Below are 18,032 nucleotides of genomic sequence, written 5' to 3'. Positions count from 1 at the left end.
AAGAGAGGGGTGTTTTCTGTTTTTATATAGAAAAAAAAATTTTTTTTTTTTTTTTTTTTTTTTTTTTTTTTTTTTTTTTTTTTTTTTTTTTTACGGGAGAATTGGGAGAACGTGGAATGAATGAAACATTTTGTCAATGTCAGTGCAGGTGCTTTTTTCTCTTTCCGCTTTCAGGACGATAAGACCTTAGCAGTTACAGTCTCTTCTATCGCACCTCTTTGCCAGCCGAGTCAGCTTGGTTGGTAGCGCGTCTGCCTTGTAAGCGCTAGGCCGCGGGTTCGACTCCCGCCCGGGGCGGATATTATCCTAAACGGATAATGTTCGTTCTCGGAACGGCTGGATTTCTCCTATCCTGTCTTAACTCTCTCTTCGATTTCGGGACGATAAGACCTTCGCTGTTTTGGAAAAGAAAAAAAAAAAAAAAAAAAAATACAAGATAGAAGGAGAGGATGGGAAAAGGTTTTGAGATGAGTTTTTGGGAGTTTTGGGAAGAGTTACTTATAAAATTGTAGAGGTAAGTAAATAAAAACTTTTATAAATCCTGCATACAAAAAGGAATTTGCTGATAATTACCAATGTTGGTGAAGTTGACAATCTTGTTAATTGTGGAACTTTGTTTCGTCTTGTCCCAGGTAAACTGCTCTTTGAAAACTGATAGCAGCGCCTGTCAACAAACAACAAAATTGGTAAGAGGGAACTGTAACTTTTGTTTTATCGTCCCGAAAATTGAAGAGAGAAGGAGGACAGGATAGAAAAAAGCCAGCCGTTCCGAGAACGAACCTCATCTGGTTAGGATATAATCCAACATGGGGGGGATAGAACCCACATTGTCATTGTATCTATCTGTAACAAATGAGATAGGGTTAGCACGAAATCGAAGAGGGAAGTAGGACGGAATAGGAAAAATCTAGCCGTTCCGAGAACGAACCTTATCTGGTTAGGACAAAGTCTAACCTGGGCGGGAATAGGACCCGCGACCTAGCGTTTACAAAGCAGGCGTGCTACCGTCCAAGCCAACTAGGCTGGCGGCAGGCTCTCTTATGGTATGTCCAAACACTCCAAACATAGTCGACTGGCCGTCGATCGACGAGGTAAATGTTGTCGAGGCAGTGTGTACGGTTCAGTCGACATCAATCGACGGCCAGTCGACTTTGTGTGGACACACCTTTAGATTGTGATTAACTTGTCCTTCCATGTCATCTTTGATTTGCCCCTTAACGCCTTCCTGTGATTTTCATTACATATTTGTCAGTTGTTGAAATACCTATACTTATTTGGCAATCCAAATACAAGAGCAAAAGATAGTACATAATATGAAGACATTCAAATTGGGAGCCACTTCCACTGACGAGCACAGCTAAAGTGACAAAGAGAGAGAGAGAGAGAGAGAGAGAGAATCCGTAAAAAATAACATCTTTTTTCTCCGTCCAATTTTTGTTTAAATCTTTAATCATAAAAACAAAAAGGCCAGCAAAAGACAGTGTGGAAAATGGCCTCGCTCTCGTTTCTATTCAAAACGGGAAAGAAAAGAGAGAAGAAGGGAATATCACTGGAAAATTAAACGATAGATAACAAGGGACGCACCAGACGAAGGAAAGAGGAGAAGAAGAAGAAGAAGAAGAAGAAGAAGAAGAAGAAATCTTTAATCATAAAAACAAAAAGGCCAGCAAAAGACAGTGTGGAAAATGGCCTCGCTCTCGTTTCTATTCAAAACGGGAAAGAAAGGAGAGAAAAAGGGAATATCACTGGAAAATTAAACGATAGATAACAAGGGACGCACCAGACGAAGGAAAGAAAAGAAGAAGAAAAAGAAGAAGAAGAAGAAGAAGAAGAAGAAGAAGAAAAATGAAAATAAGGTAAAAAGTAATCACAATATTTTCATTTAAAAAATCCAATCGGAAAAATTATTTTACACAGGAGAGCAACGAATGAAAAAGCTGAAGGAAATCAAATAAAGACTTGTCTGCTGTCGCTTTCCTATGCTAACACAAACAGAGGCGGCCTTACGGTATCAAATGGGGGATATAGGGTAAGTGTCCCATTTATTCGCCCACGAAGGAAATCAAATAAAGACTTGTCTGCTGTCGCTTTCCTATGCTAACACAAACAGAGGCGGCCTTACGGTATCAAATGGGGGACATAGATATGAAAGAAAGTATAATAAAGCACTCAGTGGTGGATTTCCGGTACTGAATGGGGGACATCTTAGTGAATCTCAATCTCTCAAATTGTTTGTGGTAAAGCAGAGTTTTTTCACAACTTTTGTGGATATCACGGCATTACTACCCTCCTTTCGAAGGAAATCAAATAAAGACTTGTCTGCTGTCGCTTTCCTATGCTAACACAAACAGAGGCGGCCTTACGGTATCAAATGGGGGACATATAGATATATGAAATAAAATATAATAAAGCAATCAGTGGTGGATTTACGGTACTGAATGGGGGACATCTTAATGAATCTCTCAAATTGTTTGTGGTAAAGCAGAGCTTTTTCACAACTTTTGTGGATATCACGGCATTACTACCCTCCTTTGCAATCAATTCCCACAATTCAATATAATATTTTACACCGGTAATGTCGCCACTGGTCGCAACTCGATTGAAGAACTTAGGTGCTGGGCTGCTGGGTCAACACGAGAACACCAGAAAGTAAGCCGTTGAAATATTTGCAATCGAAAAACGAGTGCAAATTTTTTGTTGATGGTGAGATTCGAACCCGGGACCTTCTGAATGGCAAGGGAGCACGGCTAACCGTGCCCCTTTTCTTTTCGTCTTTGTATCTCTTTGTGTTCTTCTCCCCTCTCTTATCCTACCTTTTAATTCTCCTCATCTCGTCCAGGTTTCAAATTTATAATCTCATTAACCCTGAGTACACTCATTAACGAGTTTAACCCTGAACACACATTACCCTGCTCGTTCCCAGTCACCCCTCTCTTTACAGTTTACTCCTACACTCCCACATCTCAGCTACATACAGAGTTGAAGAGATATTGTAGTTCATAGTTCTCTCTCTCTCTCCCTCTCTTGTTACAAGAAAATGGAAAATTACAAGGATTTTTTAAAGAGGTTTGACAGAGGGAAATGCAACTACCAAGGTAACGAAATCGAAGAGAAAAGGAAGACAGGATCGAGAACGAACTTTATCCGCTCAGGATGAAATCCACCCCGGGCGGGAGTTGAACCCACGGCCTAGCGCTTACAAGGCAGACGAGTTACCAACCAAGCTAACTAGGCTGAAATGTCTAAAATAAAATGAAATTTTGAAGCCCTCTCACCTTATTTTGCAAGCTGCCATGAACTACCCAGTATAACGTCTCACACATTTCCACACACACACACAGAAAGACAAACAAAGGTCCCCAAATTTATAATCTCATTAACCCTGAGTACACTCATTAACGAGTTTAACCCTGAACACACAGTACCCTGCTCGTTCCCAGTCACCCCCCTCTTTACAGTTTACTCCTACACTCTCACATCTCAGCTACATACAGGGTTGAAGGGATTTTTTTTCCTTCTTCTTACAAGAAAATAGAAAATTACAAGGATTTTTTCAAAGAGGTTTGCTGGAGGGAACTGCAACTACTAAGGTAACGAAATCGAAGAGAAAAGAAAGACAGGACAGGAGAAAGCCAGCCGTTCCGAGAACGAACTTTATCTGCTGAGGATAAAATCCGGGTGGGAGTTGAACCCGCGGCCTAGCGCTTACAAGGCGGACGCGTTACCAACCAAGCTAACTAGGCTGAAATATCTAAAATAAAATGAAATTTTGAAGCCCTCTCACCTTATTTTGCAAGCTGCCATGAACTACCCAGTATAATGTCTCACACATTTCCACACACACAGAAAGACAAACAAAGGTCTCCGGGAGTGGTAGGGATAATTAGAAATCCAGGGCTGGAAATTAAATTAACCTCATTTAACACTCTCCTCATTTCACGAGCAAAAAAAGTAGAGAGAGCGAGAGAAAAAGAGAGAGAGAGGGGGGGGGAGAGGGAGGGACAGACAGAGACAACAAAAGAGAGGTGGAAAGAGAGAGCGAGGGAGAGAAAGTGAGAGAGAAAGGGAGGAGAGGGAGGGGTGGGGGAGGGAGAGAGAGAAAAAGAGAGTAGGAGAGAGAGAGAGAGAGAAGAGAAAGAAGAGAAAGAGAGAGAGGGGGAACGGGGGGAGAGAGAAGTAGAGTGAGAGAGAAGGAGAGAGAGAGAGACAGAAACGGAGAGAGAGAAAGGGGAGAGAGAGAGGGAGGGGGAAGAGAGAACAAAAGAGAGGTGGAGAGAGAGAGAGCTGGAGAGACAGAGTGAAAAAAAAAGAGGGACAGAGAGAGGGAGAGGGAGAGAGAGAGAGGAAGAGAAAGGAGAGATGGAGAGACATAGAGAGGGAGAAAAAAAGAGATGGAAAGAGAGAGAGAGAGAGAATCGCGTTAACGAGTCCTTTTGTGTCTACCAAGTACACAAACATGTGAGAAAGTTTATAGGTACATACCTACATAAAAAAGTGGATAAAAAAGGGCGTAAAAAAGTGGATGAATTCATATAAAGGGAATAGGTACACTTTATTATTATTTTAATATATATAGGGTGTATTTGAATTTGTGTTCCTTCTCACATTAGTTTTTTGACACTCAAGCCAACGAAAGGACATTATTACCTATCCCCAGGGACGAAGTTACAAAAAAGTTCGAGACCATCCAGAAATTTTATTGGTCGAGTGCCAAGTCGCTTCGGTAGCCCATTTTGAGGGCTAAAAATATCCCTCAGCAGGGCCTTATTTAGGAGGGGGGGGGTGAGGGGGCCCGGGCTCTCCCTCGAGCTTATTTTTTCTCCTTTAGTGTAGGCCAGTCTCCGAAAATTCGGAGCATCCACCGACCCCTACTGCTTGGACTACATCACTGTTTGGTCTCTTCCCTCGACAAGCTCCTGGATACGGCCCTCAGGAAAGCGGCAAAAGGTACCTAGTTCGAAATTTTAAGATTCAACGTGTGACTAAACAAAAGTAAACAGATAAATAGACTTTCAGGTGCAATACGCCTTAAATAGGGACTTTTTAGGTAAAATACGCCTTTAGGGACTTTCAGGTAAAATACGTCTGAAATTACTGAAAATACCTAGGTACATACCTAATAAGTAGGTTCCCTGCAGGTAGGTAGGTACCTAGGTAGGTATGTATTATGAAAGACCCAAAAAAATGTTATATTATGTACAGTAATTTTTTATACTATGTAAATTTTATGAGTACGTAGGTAAAATATAGGTACCTACGCTTTTTTATTATTGTTTTACGGTTTTGAATGCGTAAACAGTATACATTTAAACATAATTAGGCGTAAACGCACTTTACGCTTTGTTTAACGCATTCACAGATAATTAAATGCCAAGCTGTTTGTTCAAATTAATTGTTGACTTGTGAATCTAGGTTTCAGATTTTTCTCTCAATTACTAATTGTATTTTTATTATTATTGCCTCTTCTTCTTCTTCTTCTTCTTCTTCTTCTTCTTCTTCTTCTTCTTCTTCTTCTTCTTCTTCTTCTTCTTCCTCTTCTTCTTCTTCGTCTTCTTCTTGTTCTTCTTCTTATTTTGTTTTTAATTATCTGTTTGAATGGACAAAAAAATTGAACTGTATCGCACATCGCATCGTTTAAATTTTTGAATAATTCGTATGATACCTAGTATGAAACCAGTACATTACAATTTTACAAAGTTAAACCCATCCCCATAAAACGAGATAAATTCTCCAATGCCCTAAAAATTCAGCTAATTTAGCACCGAACTTTGATTCAGCAAAAACCCGTCCAGATTCCAGAGTAATCCAAGGTTACATTTCCGTAGTAACTTCAGCAGTTGAGATTGAGGGTAAAAAAAAAAGGTAAAAATGACCGACTACGTAACTTTACCTTCCCTTGTCGACCCTCTGGTATGCTGTATGGAGGTATTTCTGTAGCAAGGGAAATTTCAGGCTGTTTAAGGTCCCCCAGTCAGCCTAGTTAGCTTAGTTGGTAGTGCGTCTGCCTTGTAAGCGCTAGGCCGCGGGTTCGATTCCCGCCCGGGGCGGATTTTATCCTGATGGGATAATGTTCGTTCTCGGAACGGCTGGCTTTCTACTATCCTGTCTTTCTTCTCTCTTCGATTTCGGGACGATAAGACCATAGCAGTTACAGTTCCCTCTGTCAAACCTCTTAAAAAAAAGAATAGGATCACTTAAAAAAAAAAAAGAAAAAACAATAACAACAACAACCAACTGGTGGAGCAGGGTTATTAAAAGTGAACTAGGCTTTTTACCAGACCAAGTTTTCGGTTGTCAGCCGGGTTAGTTTGGAAGGAAGCGAGTCCAAGCGCCAAGTCGTGGTTCCGATTTTCCCCCGGCGCAAAATTTATTCTAAAGAGATAAGGAATAGCTGGCTTTCTCCTACCCTGTCGTTTTCCTCTCTTCCATTCCAGGACAAGAACTTGTCCTCGAAGTTGAGACAGTTTTTGGTCACACCAAATTAAAAATCGACTTGGGAAAAACTGAGAAAAAGTGGGGACAAGCAATGTGCTTTCCATTTATCTCCGCGAGAGTAAATTGTGAACAAGTTTGGTCAGAGAATCCAGCCAGGTACCCACACCACCCACTGCATGTATTTTTTATAATGTACGTATGTACCCACCCTTAACCTCTCTGCATACCGACCTATAAATACAGGGTGATAAGGTGGTTGACTGCTTTTCACTAAAATTTAATTCCTTGATTGAAATGTAAGGCTTGTCGTGACTGTACCACCAACCATAACTTGGACTCGAACCACCAACTATACTGAGTACTAAAGTTGGCAAAGAAATGAATTGTTATTTTGCCAATGTGAATGCGATGTTGTCATTTTTACGATGCTCTTAGTGGCAACATTGTGTGGTCAACTGACAACACTTTCTCCCTCTGTTCGATATTTTTGACATTTTTCTGGTTCTATAGTTCCCGCGGAAAAGCTCCTTTTTGAATTTTTTCGTGTTTCCATCGGACCAGGTCACCCTGTACACATCAACAGATAGGTAGGTGTACATACATTGTTAAACATACTGGATATTTACATAAGGACATATATATTTACCTAGGCAGGTATATATTACTCTCGTGTATGTGTAAAGAACAAACATTGAAATTTTCATTTTATTACTTTAAATATTGACTCTTTTTTTTCTCCCATCCTGTGGTCCCTCAGGAGTCACAGGATTCTTATCTAGGAGTCAAGAGTCGGGAGAGTGTGTTACAGGAAAAGAGTTGGGAAAGAGTTTTACCTTCTGATAAGGACGTCGTATGAGGAGGGGTCCACGTTTTTGACCGCAGCTCTGAAGGGAAAGAGGAAAAGGCCAGAGGAAAAGGTATATTGTCAATTGAAATATGCTGAGTCAAGAGTCGGGAGAGTGTGATACAGGAAAAGAGTTGGGAAAGAGTTTTACCTTCTGATAAGGACGTTTTACGAGGAGGGGTCCACGTTTTTGGGAAAGAGGGAAAGGCCAGAGGAAAAATGAGCTAAAAAGTCCAATTGAAATGAGCTAAAACGTCCAAAAACAATTTTCCATTTGACTGACATACTTTTTAGTTAACTAAAAAAAAAACTCGGATAAAGGGTCGTTACGAATTCCCTGAAAGTCCTTTTCTGATATTCTGGCCCATCAGTTGCATACTACGGAATGGGCATGCTACGACACAGACCACATGCGTCTAATGTAGCCGTTTTTTCATTGCTACGAAATAACACTCTTTGTTAATGTTATTTTTAGAGTAGGAACCTGTCTACACTAGAAACTTATACCTTTGAATCTTTGAAACCAGCTTTCAGAACCTAATCCTATACAGTTAGATCCTATAAATACCTAGGTACACATATTTTTTGCGTCTAATGTAGCCGTTTTTTTCATTGCTACGAAATAACACTCTTTATTTTTATTATTTTTTTTTTTTCAGAGTAGGAACCTGTCTACACTAGAAACTTATACCTTGAAATCTTTGAAACCAGCTTTCAGAACCTAATCCTATACAGTTAGAATCTATAAATACCTAGGTACACATATTTTTTGTCTACATAAATGTATAGGTGGCAATATTATACTGTGCATTTATGTGTGAATGAAATTATCTCCTTTTCTTTCAAATCCTTCCCCTACCTCCTTTCTCTCCCTCCCCTCTCTCTCCTCCTCTATCTCTCCCCTCTATCTCCACCAAAAAGCTTTTCTCTCATTTCTTTCTCCGCTTTTCTCGCTTTCTCTCTTTTTAAATCTCTTCCATTGTCTACGAAAACTGTTTTTCTCTTCCTCGAATTCATATTCATTCATATTTCCTCTTTCTCTCTCTCTCTCTCTCGCTCGCTCGCTCTGTCTTCCCTCCCCTCTCTCTCTCTCCCCTCTATCTCCATCAAAAAGCTTTTCTCTCATTTCTTTCTCCGCTTTTCTCGCTTTCTCTCTTTTTAAATCTTTTCCATTGTCTACAAAAACTGTTTTTTCTCTTCCTCGAATTCATATTCATTCATATTTCCTCTTTCTTTCTCTCTCTCTCTCTCTGCTCTCCTATTATTTCTCATCAGCAGAGTGTGACTAAATATTTCATAATCGTCTCCCAGTGTCGAAGTTTTAAATGTAAGATTTGGAATTTGGAAGATATTTTCTCTCCTATAAAGGTCCCTTTTTTTAGACTAACAGACTGTTTTAAAAAACACCCTAAAAAAAAAAAAGAAAACTAGGCAGGTATATATTACTCTCGTGTATGTGTAAAGAACAAACATTGAAATTTTCATTTTATTACTTTAAATATTGACTCTTTTTTTCTCCCATCCTGTGGTCCCTCAGGAGTCACAGGATTCTTATCTAGGAGTCAAGAGTCGGGAGAGTGTGTTACAGGAAAAGAGTTGGGAAAGAGTTTTACCTTCTGATAAGGACGTCGTACGAGGAGGGGTTCACGTTTTTGACCGCAGCTCTGAAGGGAAAGAGGGAAAGGTATATTGTCAATTGAAATAATAATAATAGACTCTTGAGTGGAAGGTTATTTTTTAAATCAACATTTCATAATTCAAATATATTTCCTCCTCCCATTTTTCTCGTCCTCTAATTCCCTCCCTCCCTCTCTCTCTCCCTTCCTCCCTCTCCTCTCTCTCTCTCCCTCCTTCCTTTTAATTCTCTACTTCACTCTCTCCCTCTTTTCTCTCTCATTCGCATTGTATTGGTCCTGGCATTGTAAAGGTAGAGAGAGTGAAGTGTCACATTTTAATTTGAAGAGCACTCCGAAAAGAATTTCACGGCATTCATAGAAATCGTACGTACATATTTCCAAGAGTCAAGATTTTCACTTCTGCGATAAGGGAGTACCTACTGGAATAGGTCCAAATTGGGTGAAACCTATTATTTTTTAAATCAACATTTCATAATTCAAATATATTTCCTCCTCCCATTTTTCTCGTCCTCTAATTCCCTCCCTCCCTCTCTCTCTCTCCCTCTCACTCTCTCTCATTCGCATTGTATTGGTCCTGGCATTGTAAAGGTAGAGAGAGTGAAGTGTCACATTTTAACTTGAAGAGCACTCCACCACTACACTCCACCACCATTCTTTCCTTCACTCCACGCCCGTGCATATACTTGAGAGCAAAGAAAAGACAAGAGAGAGAGAGAGAGAGAGAGAGAGAGAGAGAGAGAGAGAGAGAGAGAGAGAGCGCGCGAAAGAGAAGTGAAAGGGAGGGAGAGAGAGGCGGAATAAGACAGAGATATAGGGGGAGGTTTGAGGAAGATTTGGGAGGGAGGGAGAGAAAAAGAGAAAGAAAGAGAGAGAGAGAGAGCGAAGGAGAAAGAGCGAGAGGGGGATGGAAAGAGAGGGAGAAATGGGGGGAGGTTCTAGAGAAATTTGGGAGGGAGGCAGAGAAAGAGGGAGAGAGAGATGGAAAGAGAGAGAGAGTTGTTAAGGACACTCCTCACCTTTTTTTTACTTTCTATTATTATTATTGTTTTTTACGGGTTTGAAAAATAATAGGTAGGTATTGTAGGCAAGAGTTGAACTTGAAATTTCTCGAGGTGGCTCTGGTACATGTGCTCCTTGTTGACCCATTTTGGTAAAGTAGAACAGGTAGAATAGAACAGAAAACAGAATACGAGTAGAATAGAATAGAAAGTGGACTGGAATAGAATATACAAAATACAATAGAACATGTAGGTGTCTTGTTTACAATGCCCGATTATCACAAAAGTATCTGAAAATCTGCCTTCTTGTTTGTTTCAGGGTTAGTGCAGTTTTCGAACATTCAGGCCTATTTTGATGAAGTAAACAGGTAGGTATGTTGTAGTGAATCATAGGTTTGTTGTTGTAGGTGTATTCTTATAGGTACCTATAAGTTAGTGTATTTCTATGAACTTTTTCCTTTCAATTAATTTATGTATTTTCGCACAAAGAACACAATCATTGCTTAACAAGAAACACAAGTTTTGTGTAAGGAAAAGTTGAGAAAAAAAGTAACTAAACTTGAAAAAACTTGACAATAATTATTTTCACTGTCAAAAAATAAGGCGGCTTAAAAAAATTGGGACAGAAAACCTCTGTCAAAGAGTAACACAAAGCTTCCTCTTGAAATTGGCTGAGGTGTTACCCACCTCATTTTGGAGGACCATCTAGGAATGGAACACAGACAACACAAATCCTTCATTTGTGCTTGAGATTCGGGGTGCACTCAGCCTCGTGTGGACAAGTGAATACTTTAATCAAGTAGCGACCAGTGGCGACATACATTACCAGTGTAAAAAGACAGATGATAAATTGAAAGTAAAACATAGTAAAAGAGGCACTTAATTAATTATGAGTGCTGTGATATCCTCATAAGTTGTAAAGAGGCTCTCTGATTCAGCATAAATACCTTTATGCTTTGAACGACAGAAAAAGAATTTTAGGGATTTTCATTAATTTTTCAAGAGGTTCGATAGAGGGAACTCTGACTGCTGAGGTCTTGTCTTCCCAATAAACGAAGAGACAAGGACGACAGGATAGGAGAAAGCCAGCTGTTCCGGGAACGAACCTTAAAAAGTGAATGAAAAACAATATTAAATTGTAGTCAAACTAGATAATAGCCACTCAGGTAACAAGATAATAGCCTCCAAAGTCCAAACCAACCATGCTTCATATTTTGGTCGACACAAAAAGAATTTAAGGGATTTTGAAGAAGAAGAAGAAGAAGAAGAAGAAGAAGAAGAAGAAGAAGAAGAAGAAGAAGAAGAAGAAAAATAAAACACAGCTTTACAAAAGTGATTACCTAACAAAGCTTCTAAAGTAATCTTCTCCCCAAGGCCCTAGATACTACTTTCCAACGCTATACTCACCCAATAAGAAGTGCCATCAGAATTTAGTCGGGTACATTCTAACAGTGGCTGACATTAGAAGAGAGAGAGAGATACCAAATGTATCTTGAAGACATTGGGGTCCCTCCCTTAATAGCCTGAGGTAATCTTCCCCAAGGCCCTAGATATTACTTTCCAACCCTATACTCACCCAATAATAAGTGGCATCCGATTTTAGTAGGGTACATTCTAATGGTGGCTGGCATTAGAATGTAGAAAGTACACTATCTAGCATACCAAATGTATCTTGAAGATATACCTTGAAGACATGGGAGTTCCTCCCCGTGAGGTAATCTTCCCCCAAGGCCCTAGATTGGCCTAGATACTAGTTTCCAACCATATACTCACCAGGGCCGTATCCAGGATCTCAGGGAGGGAGGAGGGGGGCGAGAGTCCAAACACGGATGTACGGAAGGTGTATGCTCCAAATTTTCGGAGTCTGCCGTACAGTCTTCTTCTTCTTTTACTGCGTCTTTTCCCACTCAAGTAGGGTCGACGTTTTGAATCAACCTCTTCCATGCGCCTCGGTTTTGGGCGTGGCTAACTTCCAACTTCTTCTCCTTCAAATCATGTTTCACTTTGTCCATAAATCTCATTCTTGGTCCTGTATAGGCGTTAAGGAGTGAAGGAATGGTAAAACCAGGGTAAGGTGTGGTGAAGATGGTAAACTAGCGTGTAGCTTTTAGCTTATCAACCTGAACTTGAACTTCATCATTTGGACTTTTGGATGGTGTATAGGTGCCTTAAGGAGTGAAGGAATGGGTAAGGCGTGGTGTAGATGGTAAACTAGCGTGTAGGTTATCATTAGGAGATAGCATGTAACCTCATTTGTAAGGAAACATGTGTGATACAATGTAAACAGTTCCCCGCGTAGGTGGTGTGGAGGTAGTTAAGTAGATTCAGAGGATAAATGGCAAAGCAAATCATCCAAAGGTATAGTCGTTGCTAGAGCAAAGCTGTGTAAAAGTAGCTTATCATTAGGAGATAGCATGTAACCTCATTTGTAAGGAAACATGTGTGATACAATGTAAACAGTTCCCCGCGTAGGTGGTGTGGAAGTAGTTAAGTAGATTCAGAGGATAAATGGGAAAGCAAATCATCCAAAGGTATAGTCGTTGCTAGAGTAAAGCTGGGTAAAAGTAGGAGAGAAGTCGAGAGAAGACCAACATTTAAATCTCTTTAATGTCCACTTTGAAATTTCTTTAATTCTGTTTTTAGTGAACTCGCAGTCCCTGGTCCTACATACATACATAACCATTATCGTTCTATCCTATAGGACAGGTCGATGAACAACGCCCCTCCACCAGACTCTATTGCTATACCTTTGGTTAGCCTTTATATCTTCCCTTGATAGTGTCTTCATAACGATATCTTGGTCTTCCCTTAAGTCTTGTACCTTCCATTTCCATATCATAAACTTTCTTAGGTCCTACAAAGTCCTTTAAATCTCAGCAGCAATTTTCAGCTCAATTTCTTGATTATCTGGATTTTCTGCGGGGGTCGGTCGGTGTTATGGTCAAGGCTCCGTCCTTTGAGGACGCTTCTATTCATGAGCATGATTTGTTCATTTTCTCTTGGGTCGGTACTCAGGCTCAGCGTTTATTAAAGCCGATGGCCCTACCTATACCAATACCAGGCTATGGTCAATAGTCGGTTCTCTGTTGTGGACGCCTACTTAGAAAAGAACTTACATGATTTGTTTGTTGTAAAAGTTAAGGCCACATTTTAAAGATCTTCTATGGCATCAAGATGTGATGTTTCCTCTCAGCAGCGACGATTTCGGAATTTCCTCAAGAAAATATGAGCTGCATTTTGAGCTTGGTGCACAATCTCGCATGCATTCCCAGTATAACCCTCTATTTGTATACTCTGTGAACTGCATCTATCTATATCTGTGTATATTTGCAGCAGGAGACTCCGGACCGAAGGCGATTTAGGGCCTTCCAGGTTAGGAATGGTTGGCTGCTCCCAGTAGGTAATTCCTCAAAATAAAGTACGAAGTAGGTATTCCCCTTATTTTCGGGGTCTAAAAGCCCGTTCCCACTTTTCATGGGAAAAGTGGGAACGAGAAAAAAATCTTTGGGAAAAAAATCGTGTCGTCCTTAAGTGGAAACACTCTCATTTAAATTACATTGGCTACAGGACATTCGGAAAAAATCGGATGAAACTCAGAAGCGGGAACGGGCTTTTAGACCTATTTCTCCTCTAGACCCCTTTTCGGGATTCTTTGACTGGCCTACTCTTCATTTTAAAAATTATTTCGGGGAGGGTCCCATTGATGTAGTTTGCCCCGGTGCAACTTAACTTCCATGTAATCCCTATGTAAACACACATACACACACAAAATTCCATTTTCACATACACAAGCTATTCAAAGCTTACTAGGGCCGATATGGGGGGGGGGCAGTTCGTTTGGATCAGAAAGGGGGTCTTAAGAGGGCCCGAAACCGGCATTGTTCCGGCTCCCCACAAAAAAAAAGGTACGAAGTAGGTATTATGTATATCCCCTTGTTTTCGGGGTCTCAAGGCCCGTTCACACTTGTCATTCGGAAAAAAATCGTTAACTCTCTCATTTAAATTACATTGGCTACAGGACATTCAGAATAAAATCGGACGAAACGGAAAAAAATTGGATGGCCGTTAGACCTATTTCCCCTCTAGACTCCTTTTCGGGATTCGTTGACTGGCCTCTTCTTGTTATGAAAAATTATTGCGAAAGGGTCCGATTAGTGGAGTTTGCCCCAGGGTCCAGTCAGGCTGTGTACGGCCCTGTCGCTTATTTATCGCTACATAAACTACAGTCATACACTAGTTTGCTTGTCATGTATTTAGATACTAGATAGTAGGTACCTACTATGTTATTTCCACTATGTTATTTGTATGTCATACAATTTTCAATTCTGTACCAATAATGACATGTTATTACGGACAAAAGGCAAATCCCAAAATGATTGTCGTGAAAAGAAAAATGCAGGTTGCGGTAATTTTTTTAGCTTTCCAAGTTTCCAGTCATTGAAGATTCTAGGAGGGAGGGGAATGTAAAACTGTTTTGCTATGTCCGGGAAAATCAAACTCCGAATGTTACCTTTATGTAGGTATGTAGGCTAGCATTGTCACCCTCATTCTGTGTACGGCCCTGTCGCTTATTTATCGCTACATAAACTACAGTCATACACTAGTTTGCTTGTCATGTATTTAGATACTAGATAGTACTTACTATGTTATTTCCACTATGTTATTTTGTATGTCATACAATGTTCAATTCTGTACCAATAATGACATGTTATTACGGACAAAAGGCAAATCCCAACATGATTGTCGTGGAAAGAAAAATGCAGGTTGCGGTAATTTTTTTAGCTTTCCAAGTTTTCAGTCATTGATTACATCAAAACCTAATTACAACAAGAACAGAGTACAACTGGCAATCACCAAAAAATAAAAACAAATTGAAGAAGAAGGAGAGGAAGAAGAAGAGAAAGAAGGAGGAGGGGGAGGAGGAGAAGAAGAAGGACGAAGGAGAAAGGAGAGGACCAAACTTAGCTTCCAACGATCACAATACACATTTTAATTTATGTATTTTCGCACAAAGAACACAATCATTGCTTAACAAGAAACACAAGTTTTGTGTAAGGAAAAGTTGAGAAAAAAAGTAGGTAGGTACCTAAACTTGAAAAAACTTGACAATAATTATTTTCACTGTCAAAAAATAAGGCGGCTTAAAAAATTTGGGACAGAAAACCTCTGTCAAAGAGTAACACAATGCTTCCTCTTGAAATTGGCTGAGGTGTTACCCACCTCATTTTGGAGGACCATCTAGGCTAGGAATTGAACACGGACAACACAAATCCTTCATTTGTGCTTGAGATTCGGGGTGCACTCAGCCTTGTGTGGACAAGTGAGCACTTTAACCGAGTAGCGACCAGTGACGGCATTAGCAGTTTAAAAAGACTGATGATAAATTGAAAGTAAAACATAGTAAAAGAGGCACTTGATTAATTAGTAATGCTGTGATATCCTCATAATTTCTAAAGAGGCTCTCTAATTCACCATAAATACCTTTATGCTTTGAACGACAGAAAACGAATTTTAGGCATTGTGATTAATTTTTCAAGAGGTAACTGCTGAGGTTTTATCGTCCCAAAAAGCGAAGAGAAAAGGAGGACAGGATAGGAGAAAGCCAGCCGTTCCGGGAACAACCCTTATCTGTTCAGGATAAAATCCGCCCAGGCGGGAATCAAACTTGGGATCTTCCACATACAAAACAGACGTGCTGGCCTCCAAAGTCCAAACTAACCAAGCTTCATATTTTGGTCGACACAAAAAGAATTTAAGGGATTTTGAAGAAGAAGAAGAATAAGAAGAAAAATAAAACACAGCTTATTTGGGACAGAAAACCTCTGTCAAAGAGTAACACAATGCTTCCTCTTGAAATTGGCTGAGGTGTTACCCACCTCATTTTGGAGGACCGTCTAGGAATTGAACACAGACAACACAAATCCTTCATTTGTGTCGACACAAAAAGAATTTAAGGGATTTTGAAGAAGAAGAAGAAGAAGAATAAGAAGAAAAATAAAACACAGCTTTACAAAAGTGATTACCTACAAAGCTTCTATAGTCGTAAGCAGCAGAAGTAAAACAGAAAGAATCAAGCCAAATTTCCCCAGGGTCCGATTCAAATGAAAAAGAATGCCCTACTGCCTTTCCGTTTAGGTTAATTTTAATGGCATTTCTTCCCCCTTCTTCTCTTTGCCGAGGACTCATTTTTCATATTTTTGTAGCCCGAAATGAAATTTATATAAATATAAAATGTCGTATACGAAGTTTTCACATTTCTTTTGTCTTTTTTTAAATCCCATAACACGAAAGAACTACCAAGGAAGAGAAGGAGGAGAAAAAGGAAGAGAAGGGAGGGAGAGGGGAAAAAGAGGAGACTTAAAGAGATTGGGGTACTGATTTTTCATATTTTTGTAGCCCGAAATGAAATTTATATAAATATAAAATGTCGTATACGAAGTTTTCACATTTCTTTTGTCTTTTTTTTAAATCCCATAACACGAAAGAACTACTAAGGAAGAGAAGGAGGAGAAAAAGCAAGAGAAGGGAGGGAGAGGGGAAAAAGAGGAGACTTAAAGAGATTGGAGGCACTGAGGGGGAGGAGGAGAATAAAGTGGTGGGAGAAGAGACAGAAGATTTAGAGAGATGGAGGGGTAGGAGGAGGTGGAAGAAAGAGGAGACTGAGATTGGGGGTACTAGAGGGGAAGAGGAGGAGGAAGGGAAAGAGGAGGAGGAGGAGGGAAAAAAGAGGAGACTTAAAGAGATTGGAGGCACTGAGGGGAGAGGAGGAGGAGGAGGAGGAGGGAGAAGAGACAAGAGACTTGGAGAGATGGATGGGTAGGAGAGGAGGAAGAAGAAAGAGGAGACTGAAAGAGATTGGAGCACTGAGGGGAGAGGAGGAGGAAGAGGAAGAGGGAGAACAGACAGGAGACTTAGAGAGATGGAGGATGGATGGGTAGGAGGAGGAAGAAGAAAGAGGAGACTGAAAGAGATTTGGTGTACAGAGGGGAAGAGGAGGAGGAAGAGGAGAAGGAGGAGGAGAAAGAATATTAGGAAAGGAGGGGAGACTTAAAGAAATTGGAGCTTTTTATTTTGACTTTTCTTTCTTATTTCGCTTCGCTCAGAATTGTAACTGAGAGTTATTATTTTTTTTTACATACCTATACAAAAGGAACTTTTTTCTAGGCATGATTTCGTACGATTTATAAAATTTCATTTTGCTAGCCTAGCTATAGTTAGCTTGAAAGGTAGCTAGGCTCTTGCCTTGTAATCACTAAATCGATTTCCGTACGGGACGCAGTTTATCCCAAACAGATAAGGTCCAATCTCGGAAGGGCTGGCTTTTTCCTATCCAGTCTTCCTTGTCTCTTCGTTTTTTGAACGATAAGAATGATCATAGCAGTTACAGCTCCCTCTATCAAACCGTAGTGTTATGACCAGTGGCGTAGCGTGTATGTATGGCGTGTATGGCGGCCATACAACTCAAAAGTTCACTCTAATGCCCATAAATATTAATGGCATGGCATGTACTGTGATGGGACTTGGTATAGACCTGTGCATGAGCCCTACACGCCCTACACTTGAATTTAGACCACGCTACGCCACTGGTTATGACGTTGATATTGTACCCCCTGTAGAACAGAATATACCTTGTTTATCCTGCTGAGATAGAGAGCCTATTTCCTCAAAGCATACAGCTGTATGGGGTATTGCCTACATATATGTCAAGAGCTCATATGAATATACAGGGTTGTCTCAGTGTAACCGGACTTCGGGGATAACTCCAACAAAGGGCGTTTTCTGTCAACAATATTTTACAAAACTAAATAATACCAGGTAGGTAGGTACTCCGATATGGAGGGTAAGACCCACGTCACTAAAGATCTTAACACGTCATTAAAGACCATTAGTGACACAATAAAGACCTGTTAGTTATGTATACTGGTATACAGTGACTCTTAAAGTAATGCCATTCAGTATAATTTCATTTAAAAAAATAACAATACATAATAACAAAGAAGTGACAGTGATATAAACTAAAAGCTTAATCAAACAGACAAACAAACAAATTAGTAGGTACACATCCCACTTTAAAAAAAAAAAAAAATGCTGGCTCCTAGCTCTCGTGAGGAGTCCGAG

General features: G+C 40.1%; 1 protein-coding gene across 1 annotated transcript in view; it reads right to left on the bottom strand.

The window, feature by feature from the left end:
• The window catches only part of LOC103515490 (uncharacterized protein YMR317W-like), a 50,719-nt gene that overhangs the window by 5,165 nt on the left and 27,522 nt on the right, over positions 1 to 18,032 (bottom strand). Inside the window, exon 2 of the mRNA XM_008480428.1 lies at positions 574 to 664. Coding sequence (XP_008478650.1) covers positions 574 to 664 — 91 coding nt within the window. The remainder of the gene's footprint in view (positions 1 to 573; positions 665 to 18,032) is intronic.

The sequence above is a fragment of the Diaphorina citri genome, unplaced genomic scaffold, assembly GCF_000475195.1.
Source record: "Diaphorina citri unplaced genomic scaffold, Diaci psyllid genome assembly version 1.1 scaffold1352, whole genome shotgun sequence".
Taxonomy (NCBI): Eukaryota; Metazoa; Arthropoda; class Insecta; order Hemiptera; family Psyllidae; genus Diaphorina; species Diaphorina citri.
This window is presented reverse-complemented; position numbering and strand designations above follow the sequence as displayed.